Source organism: Pipra filicauda, unplaced genomic scaffold, assembly GCF_003945595.2.
Source record: "Pipra filicauda isolate LSUMZ 115617 unplaced genomic scaffold, ASM394559v2 scaffold7_size6619720_pilon, whole genome shotgun sequence".
In the NCBI taxonomy this organism is placed as follows: Eukaryota; Metazoa; Chordata; class Aves; order Passeriformes; family Pipridae; genus Pipra; species Pipra filicauda.
The window spans coordinates 6,212,159-6,222,104 of NW_024104976.1; the positions used below are offsets into that span (position 1 = coordinate 6,212,159).

The following is a 9,946-nucleotide window of genomic DNA, read 5'->3' on the forward strand; positions in this document are numbered from 1 at the left end:
AGGTTTCTCAGTGGCTTACCTTGAAACGAGACTTGTCCTTCCTTTGGGGCATCCTCTCCGTGGGAAGGCTGCTGCTGCTGGGGGCTCTCCAGAAGTCACCTTCAGATGTGCCCCACAACCCCTCTTAAGAAACCAGCCCCCAAATGCCCACAGTGTTTCAAATGAGAGGGTTTTTAATAAAGTTTTATTGAAAATAATTCTCGTACATAACAAATCACATTAGTGCAACACAAATATCGTGTGACAGAAATATGTAACTTAACAGCAAGGGTCTTAACAACCCTCCGAGCATCTCCAGGGCCTCCTCTGGCCTGGCTCCAGCAGCTCCATGTTCTTCTGATGTTGGGCTCCAGAGCTGGAGGCAGCTCTGCAGGTGGGGTCTCACCTGAGCGAGGCAGAGGGGCAGAATCTCCCCCTGTCCTGCTGCCCAGACAGCCCAGGTATGCTCCAGGTGGACAGGGGTAACTTCATTCTTCCCTCTCCCTCCTTTCCTTAGGCATCTTTTTGGCCCACACCTGACTACAAGTCTTGTCTATTAAAGCCCAAATCTGAAAGTGAAAATAATCCCACCATCACATTTTCCCCAGAAAACTCCATTGTACATTTACTCAGTCATTATTACTGGAGCAGATTTTTTTATTCCAGCTCCTGCAACATCCAGCCTGAGGAGCCTGGATCTGGGCCTGGTTTTCCTGGCTTCACCTCAAGTTCTACACTAAATGTCAGTGCTTGGGGAAGAAAGGAGCAAATTTAATCCCTGGAGTCGTGGGTGTTGTGGGTGCTCCCCATGAGGAATGTCACCTGTCAGCTCAGATTTTCACTTTCAGTAGGAACCAGCCATTGGAGATTTCTGCTCCACACTGTGCCAGGGCATAGAGCAGGAAGGGATTTTCTCCTGGCACAGAGACCCCCAGGTGAGTGCAGCTCAAGTCTCTAGAGCTGTGAGCTGCTCTGATTACAGCTTGCCAGCAAAGCTTGCCCTTTTCCAGAGGGCACTGTCAGGGAGGTAGTCTGTGCAGGTACTTCCCAGCACGGACCTGTCCGAATGCGGCCTTCAAAGGCAGTTGAACAGGGTAATGCGCCTGTGGGGACATCAAGAAGGGTTTGTGTTCTGCCCTTTCGGGCTCACCTTCAGGGAAGGAGTGGGGAAAACTTTCTTCTAGAGGTTGTTGGTTTCGGAGGGCTGAGGAGGAGCCAGTGCCTTGTTCACAAAATAGGAGTTGACATACACTTCAGCCATTTCCTGGTGCTCCTCAGCTTTGTCCTCGCGGAGATCGAAGAAGGTTTTCAGTAAGTCCAAGTTGAGGTGGTGCAGTGCCACAACGGTGATCCCAGCCACAAAACAGAGCAAGCCTGGAAACAAACGTGCTCTCTGGGAGGGTTCCTGTGCACACCAGCACAGTTCCCAGCCCACATCCCTCCTCTGAGGGTCCCCTGCCAGGGGACAGTGCCTTTGCTTATGGAAGATGGCCTTCCACTGTACGAGGGGGCTTCAGCTGCACTGAGTATCTTAAAACCCAGGCAAGTGATCCCCATCTCTTTGCATCTCAGGAACTAAAAGTCCCTTCACTGCCCTTGAGATGGGTGCTCCCTCTTTTGCCACTCCTGTCCACACCTCTGGCCAGGATCTGCTTTGCCAAGGCACAGGCTGGGGCTCCAGGGGACTGCACTTTCCACCTGGGATGAAAACACCGGGACTCTTTCACACCCAGAGGGACAAGGTGGTGCACCCTGGGGCACCGTGGTGTCCTTACCAACCACTAGGGTGAGCCAGAAGGATCCCCCATAGGCTACATGCAGGGTTGCAGCCCCAATCTGGATCAGGCACATTGGGGAGTTCCTCACAGTGGAGAATGAGAGCAGTGAGAAGGTCATGAAGGCCCCTGTGACCAGGAGCATGTAGCCTCCATAGACAAGGGCAGGCATGGAGAAGAGAATGTTGGAGATGATCCACGTGCAAAAGGCCACCCTGGAGACAAGAGGAGACCAACAGATGAGTCGTGTGAGTGCCACGGACTAAGGTGATCTATGTGAGGATTTCCATGTGGGAAGAGAATCTGGGCTCCAGGGTGCATTGTGCAAGGTGGAGAAGCTCTGTAGGCAGGCAGAAGTGATCCCTAATCCCCAGGCTGAGCCAACAGATGTGCAGAGCTCACACTGCTACACCCAGAAGGCAGAAACATGTATTTTCTCTTTGCATTGCTCAGCCCACAGACAGCACCAGCCTGAAGGAGGCCGTGGTAGCCCATTTGGTGTATCTGAACCATCTCAGCTCCCTGCTCTTCCACACATGGGGCCAGAGAGCCACACACAGGACTGAGATAAATGCAGAAACAGGCAAAAGTCATTGGCAGCAGCTCTGCATTTTGCTGAGGAGCTGGGTGACAGGGGAAGTCCTCAGTTATGGGCCAGGAGCTTTTGCTCCATAGCATCACCAGGCCACTTTCTTAACTTCTGCATCCCTGCTGTCAAACACAGAGCAGGGAGAACAGCACTGCAATGGCCCTTGACCTCCACAAGCCATGGTGGAAGGGACCACATCCTGACAGCTGTGGGCCAGCTTTCCCTCATCCCAAGTGAGCAGTGAGCAGTTGGAAGAGTTCTTCATGTGTCTGTGGCCCTCTCTGGGCCACTAACTCCATCCATGGACCTCTGCCATAACTACCACATCACAGCAAGGACCTGCACCATGTCCCTCTCTCCTGTGCCAAGCCCTGGTGGATTTGGCCAGCAGAGAGAACCAGGACCTCCTCTCTGCTCACTCTAAAGTGCCTACAGGGCAACCAGTTTGACTGCAGGCCTTGCAGGGGCCTCTCCATGCACACAGCATTCCTACTAGTAGGATGCAATCCCATCCATCTCAGAGGCCTAGGGAAAAAGCTTCAGAGCCCTTCCTACATCCCTGCATCTCCTGTGCCTGCACGAGCAGAGGAAGGCTCACCAGAGCGTGGCCGAGGCGTAGTGGCCGGAGATGCGGTACTGCCTGTGCACGGCGCAGGGGCTCTGCGAGGAGAACTTCTCTGCCACGTAGAGGATGGGGCTGGGCAGCCCCTTCTCCAGCCCCTCGCTGTAGCTGCGGTCATAGTTTGAACTGAAGCTCCAGGAAAAGTACTCGTTGTAGTTGATGGTCTCATTGATCTGCTTCACTGGGTTTCCTGAAGGAGGGGGAAGCCGAGGTCCTGCTGTGTGCCAGCACCTGGGCACTGCTAGCCAGGAGCATGGGCACAGCAAGGTCCCGGAAGCCTCATCACAGACCAAAGGCTCCCACAGGGCAGCTGGGGACTCCTGGTGCCATGGCCACTCCAGAGCTTCAAATGGGGATGTCAGACTCACCCTTGAGTGTGATATTCACCCCCTCCAGGCCGATGTGCAGCCCGATGTCCGCGTTCACCACGGCACGGTTGAAGGACTTGTAGGAGGTGTTTGCCTGCACCCAGCCAGTCTCCCAGTCCCCTGTGAACTGGACAACTGCCAGGAAAAGTAAAGCTTGGGTTAAAGTGGGGCTGGTCTCAGGCTTTGTCATGCTCAAGGGGAGAATCACGGGTGAGCACCAATGGCAGTGTTCCCACTACGGCACTGGAAGGGAGTGTTAGGAGGGTAGGAGACCTGACTCAGCCACCAGGACGTGCCTCAACCAGCTCCCACACCCTGCTGAGCTCAGGTTCTCCCCTTGCTACACATCAGTCCCCTGGATCTGGGAGCAGCAGAGCTCAGATCACCAGGGATGAACGCCATGACCTGATCCCTCCCTGGACATCCTCTCCAGGGCTTCCCTTCCCCACCACAGCAAGTGCTACAGCACCCAGGGACAGGGCTCAGAGGTGAGTCTGGTTATCAACCACAGGAACAGGGGTGAGTCTCAATCCACATATTAAGCTCCCTAAACTGCACTATTAGTGAATAGTGAAGGTCACTGTCAAAGGGAGGTGACGCAGAGGGGTGGGAAGTGCCATCACAGCTCAGACAGTCATTCCAGCTGGGGTAAAAAGAAAAATTTGCAGTATTTCTGGTATATTTTTTTTGGAACAAGGTATCCTTTCCTGAAGCACTTCTACTTTGCGATGGGCTTCATTTTCCAGCAGGGAAATGGGCTGAAAACGAAGCCAATGATTTGATCTCAGGCTGAACAACAAAACATGCCTGAAAATAAGTTTGGCTGCTGAATCAACTTGTGAGAGCACTGATCCAGTGGCAGCTCCACAGGAATGTTTTCTGGCCGCAGGAGCGAGGGTACCCCGCTGCTGCCAGCAAACTCTGACTCTGGCTCCAGAACAATTCATTCCTCCCGTGTGCCCAAGCAGTACCTCTCTGCATCCTTGTCACGGAGCAGCACTGGATGGCTCTCCAGGGATAAGGCTGGATAAGGCTGTGGAGCCAGCCCTGACCTCTACCATTTTCATCCTGGCACCATGTTCCCAGGCATCTCCCAGCACCTGGACATCTCCAGGGTGGCAACCACATGCCAGGCTGGTCCATGCGTCTGGCAGCTGGTCACAGCCTGGCTACCTGCTTCTCGTGCCTGGTTGAATCAGGGGCTGAGTCTTTTGGATTGTACTTCATCATCCCTCTCTGAGCAGCCCTGTAATCTACCCTGTCCTTCACAGCAGCAGGATTTCTTTGACTTAGTTCAGGGCTGGTTGCTCTCACCACCTGGTGTCTTCTATTCCCTCAGTACCTCTTTTCTTACCCATCCTATTGCCCTGTCCTAGCTGGAAATCCCACTGCCTGGTTTCCAGCATCAGGTATTACAGAAGATTTCCTGTTTTTTACTAAATCAAATCCTCTCCATCTCCTCTCACCTTGCCTCCGGGAAAGTTTTTACCCTACCACCACAGCCGCTGCCCTGCTTGTGTTTTATCCCAGCCTGCTCCCTCCACATCACTACAAGGCTCCTCACATGCCCAAAATGTGCCTGGTCACAGCCCTGGGCAGCACAGGAAGGCTCACACAGCGGAGGAAGAAAATAGAAAGTTGGTGAGGAGGATTGTAACACTCTCAGTCGACTTCCAACTGGAGTGTAGAAAAACCCATAGACCATACTAATCACTGTCTAGCCTTGTGTGTTGGAGAAGTGGAACATCTGTGTTTAGATAGCTCACAGGTACCTATTGAATGGGCTTGAGATCCTGCCCTGCTACAGGAAAGATCAAAGTACATCAGTAAACTACACCTGCACAAATCCCTGGAATACTGAGAGTGAGAACAGCAGGTTTGGTGAGCCTCTAGCATGGACTGAGCCACGCCGTACCAGTGTCCCCTCCCTGCCTGTGTGCCACCACCCGGTGCTCTTAGAAGATCCTCCAGTAGAAGAGGTAACGAAAATAAATCTGCTCTTTGCACTTCACCCCTGGTTTTGTGCCTGTTCCTGTGTCCTGCCTCTGTCGGGTCACACACACGGCAGGAGGAACACGGGGCTGTGCAGCCCGGTGGAGCTGGGGCTGTTTGAGTTAAAGTCAGCAAAGCTCACAGAAGTAACCATGAGCACCTCCAAGTGCTCTCAGCCCCTGTGCCAGGGATGGGGAAGCCCTTTTAGAAAGCTGTGTGAGTATTTTGCAGAGCAGGGGTAAGGTAGGCCCTGCAACTAGTCTCGACCAAACCACGGCTGTGACCCCCAGCTCACATTTCCCAGACACAGACCCTGCCCTGGGGTTTAATCCTGCCCCCAAGTCCCCCTTCGAGGACTGCACAGCACTTACCAACGATCACCACTCCCATGAAGAGGCTCAGGAGAACACGGAGAGTCCAGTACAACCTCTGTAGGGAGAGAGGTGGGACATCAGGCAGGGAGGAACAGCCCCAGCTCTCCTCCTGCATCACCCCAAACCACCCGGGAGTGTCCCAACATCCAGAACACAGGGAGCAGCTGCTTATCCCCGGGGTCACGCACCGCCCGTCCACGGATGCCCGGGATGATGAGCAGGAAGCTGCAGGCCAACGTGAGGAAGACCACAATCACTATAATGATGCTGATGTCGAAGCTGGCAGCTTTCCTCTGCTGCGGGTAGAAGGGGTAGATCCCATCAAAGAGAGTCATCCTACACCTCCGGGAGCCTGCGGGAGAGAGGTGTCACGGCGGGGTCCCTGCACTGCCCTGCCCAGCTGCCCCCAGCCCGTGGTGGCCAACCCCAGCTCAATTAACCAGCTGCAGGAGGTCCTCAGAGCTCCCCGGAGGGACAAGGAAATGTGACGCTGCAAGGAAACAGGCAGGCAAAATTCCCAGCAGAGAATGCACCACCCAAAAGCCCTCGGTGGAGGAGAGGAGGTGCCTGGGGCAGGGCTCCACCAGCCCAAGGAACCAAAAGCCACCGTTCTGCTGCAGCGTGAGGAGCAGCCCAAGGGCAGGAACCTGCTGAGCAGCTCCTGCCCGGACAGAGCTGGGTCTTTCCTTCCAGCAGGTGCAGCCAGGGCTTTCCCCTTTGTGGTGAGCCCTTAGGGGAGGCCCACGAGCCAGTGACTACCACAGAGGAGCTATCCTTCAAAATTACAAGGAACCACTGAGAACACAAATTTCACAGTAGCAAAATTATCCCCAGTCAGAGGCCACCAGTGCCAAGCAGAACAAAGCCCACTACTCCCATTCCTATTCATCTCCTCCAAGAAGCTTTTACCCAGGAGCTGCTGATTTGGGGAACTGCACTTGGTCCAAGGGGGCCAGAAGCAACCCCTAGTCCTGGGATGTGGGTCCAAGGAGCACACAAACACTGGGAGCACATCTCAAGGCTAAAGGAAAGTGGATTATATATAATGACAAGGTGTGTAATTCCTGCAGACGACTTTGAACACCCTCTGACACTCCAGTTCCAGTAACTACACACCTTCACTCTGTGCCTGGGTTTAATCTTTTCTACCAAAACTGATTACATGCTTAGTCCTCTTATTTTGCTTATTTAATAACCTCTCTGCATGTAACTATCCTGGGAAGTCAGCTAAAGTCAGGGAATGCCAGAACTAATCTGACTCATGACCAAACACCATTTCATTCTGTCCCTGTACAGAGCAGTTGATTTTATTCTTATTTTTTGCCAACAGTATTAATCATATTTTTAGGTAATATCCAACCCAGAGCAGCTCAGCCACAAAAAAGCAAGTCCCAAATCGCTAGAAGTGGGTGGGAATCACAGTAAGTATCATAAAACAGTTTGCCTGAGCAGCTGAATCACTTTTCAATGCATAAAGCAGCATTTGGTTTCAGAATCATTTTCTGTCCAGTAACCCAGATAATAACAGCAAAGTGTTTAATGGAGACTGAGGTTTTACAACAGATCTGGACCTGACCTTATCTTGACTCTGCTCCAGACTAACAGAGCTGTCATATGCTCTTACAAATCTTCCTTAGGGTTATTTTGCTGTAATAGCTTTGGGTTATTTCCCTGGAAAGATTAGCCTGGAGAATGATAGCTTTCAATTGCCATGATTACCTGGCAAGCAGGAGCTGTAGCTGATTCCTGATGCTACTGAAGTCCAGTAGGGTCCCGAGCCCACAAAACAGTCAGAGCTGCTGCCAGAGAAGAAATAAATGAGCAGTTAAACCTTGGACGAGTTAAATCTTGATGACTTGAATTCCACTGGTTTCCTTGTATCTTTGCCCAAATTTGCTATGAGATGCAAAAAAAGGAAAGAAAGATTTTCAAGTCTGTATTTACCAAAACACAGCTCTTCACACCTTAAAACAATTAAAAATCAGAACATAACATGGAAAATGTTGCCTGGTTAAATCTAAATTTATCTTTAAACCAGCACCAAGGGGTGTTTGCATTTCCTCTTCGCTTTGCAATTTCTGGGACTTGTTTTATAGAGATTTTTCCAGGGAAACAACTTTTTTGCTGTCCACCCAATCTTTCTCTCTTGATTACCCTGCATAGAAGACCAGCTCCTTGGCATTTTTGCAGCTTTCCAGTGGAAAAGTGGTGCCTGTAGCTCAGGGCAGGAGAAAGCAAACCTCTAGAACCTTGGAAAGCATCCTCTGTGCTGAAGCCTGGTTGTGGCACTAGAGACCCCTGTTTTCCTCTGTCACAGTGTATGGAGAGAGGAAAGACAGGAGATATCTTTAAGGAAGGATCAGTAATTCAGCAGAAATGGACAACTTATCTCACGTTTAAAATATTCTGGCCTTGCAGGGGAGAAAGACAAAGGAAGCAGAGTTTGCCCAAACCCCAGAAGTTTCTCCTTACAGAAACTCTGTTTTCCTGCTCCAGTATGAATTGAGGTAAAAAAAATTTTTGGAAGTGCTCAGCCAAAACCTCCTGCCGGCAGAGCCAGCAGCAATTCGAGCTGGGGTTGCTCAGGGCTGCAGGTCGGCATTTTCCGTAGAAACAAGAGAAATCCTGTCCCCTGGAAACTGAATGATAAGAGCTGCAATCCGCGAGGGGGGAAGCGGGGCGAGGGGGGAGACCTCCTTGCACTCTCCTGCCCCTGTAAGAGGGTCAAACCGGGATAGGAGAAACCGAGGGTTAATTCCAGACGGGAAGCATCCCTGTGAGTCGGGACCACCGGAGTTGGGCGGGCAGTGCCGGGGGCCCCTCGCGGGGCCGCGGCGGGCGGGGGGTGGCCACCCTTTCCCCCCACCTACCTCCTGCTGCTGCTGCTGGTGCCGCGGGCGGCGGGCGCGGGCGGCTCCGTCCCGCACGGCGCTCTTATAGGCGGCGGCGGCGGGCGCGGGCCGTATGTAACCGGAGGCACGGCCCGCCCCGCAGCACTGCCCGCACAGCGCCCGCAGGTGAGCGCCGCGACACGCGTGTCACCGCCTGCGCGGGGACAGGGGCACTGGGGATGGGGGGCACCCCAGTCACCACCTGCGGGGGGACAGGGGGCGTGGGGGATCAGGGACACGCGTGTCACCGCCTGCGAGGGGATCGGTAACGCGTGTCACCCCCTGTGGCGGACAGGAGTCCTGGGTGTTAGGGACGCCCGTGTCGTCGCCTGCGGAGGCGGGACAGGGGTCTTGGGGGATCAGGACACGCATGTCACCTCCTACGTGAGGACAAGGGTCCTGGGGCATCGGGGGACACGTGTGACCCCGCTGGCGAGGGGATTGGGACACGCGTGGCTCCGACTGTAGGGGAAAAGGGGTCCTGGGGGATGGGGGTCACTCCTGCGGGGGGGGGAGGTCGGGACATGCGTGTCGCCGCCTGCGTGGGGAAAGGGGTCCTGGGGAATTGGGCACACGCGTGTCCCCTCTTGCTTGGAGTAACTGGGGGATGGGGGACATGTGTGCTATCACTTGCATAGAGGCTGGGGATTCAGTGTCGCGCGTGTTCCCACTTGGGGTGAGGGGTCTGAGAGACCGGGACCATGCGTGTCCCTGCCTGCGTGGGTGGGGTGGGTCCTCGGCATCAGAGCCACGTGTGTTTCCACTTGCGTGGAAGTGGGGGGTCGGGACCGCGCGTGTCCCCCCTGCCCCCGCGCAGGGACCCGGTAGCCGATGCCATGCACGCTGCTGCCTGCGGGGGATTCTGTCTACGCGCGTTGTCACTCGTGGGGGATACAGGGGAGAGTGCTACTCCCCTTTTCTCCTGCTGGGAGAAGATGTTGGGATGGGGTCGTATAGAAGAGGTCGGGCCACACAGCCATGTCCCGAGGACGGGGGGCTCTGGGTGCTGTGTGAGGACGGGTGGGATGGGGCCATGCGCGTCCTCACCTGCAGGGTGCGATGGAGCCACGCAAGTCCCTGCGGCGAGGGAACGGGGCACGGGACACGGCGGTTTGGGGCGCTGCGTGTCCCTGCGTGGGCACAGGACACCGCGGGGACAGACAGGGACCCCTTATGTTCCACCGGGGGATGGAGTCCCTGCTGTGCTCTGGTGGCACTGAGGCAGCTGGTCCCAGGGGTGTCCCTACGTGGGAAAGCTGGGGAAACCGCTGGCTCCTGTGTGCAGGCTGGGATATTCTGGATGAGATACAACGCTGGGGAGATAGAGTCTGTTCTGAAACCCAGCTGGCTGGTGTG

The 9,946-nt window shown here is 54.4% G+C and overlaps 1 protein-coding gene across 1 annotated transcript; it reads right to left on the bottom strand.

Moving 5' to 3' along the window:
* Nucleotides 1-1,159: 1,159 nt before the first annotated feature.
* Nucleotides 1,160-6,034, bottom strand: LOC113998807 (dual oxidase maturation factor 2-like). Its single transcript, XM_027741830.2, has 6 exons — nucleotides 5,888-6,034; nucleotides 5,697-5,754; nucleotides 3,334-3,468; nucleotides 2,942-3,155; nucleotides 1,755-1,969; nucleotides 1,160-1,353 (listed from the first exon to the last, which is right to left on the bottom strand). The coding sequence occupies exons 1-6, from the start codon at nucleotides 6,032-6,034 to the stop codon at nucleotides 1,160-1,162; spliced, it is 963 nt and encodes a 320-aa protein (XP_027597631.1).
* Nucleotides 6,035-9,946: the final 3,912 nt, after the last annotated feature.

Excerpts from the sequence above, each read along its gene's own strand:
- LOC113998807 (XM_027741830.2), bottom strand. The coding sequence starts at position 6,034 with ATGACTCTCTTTGATGGGATCTACCCCTTCTACCCGCAGCAGAGGAAA. Across the intron at positions 3,469-5,696 it reads CATGGGAGTGGTGATCGTTG|TTGTCCAGTTCACAGGGGAC; the intron begins GTAAGTGCTGTG and ends TTTTCCTGGCAG. Across the intron at positions 1,354-1,754 it reads CTGGCTCACCCTAGTGGTTG|GCTTGCTCTGTTTTGTGGCT; the intron begins GTAAGGACACCA and ends GTTTGTTTCCAG.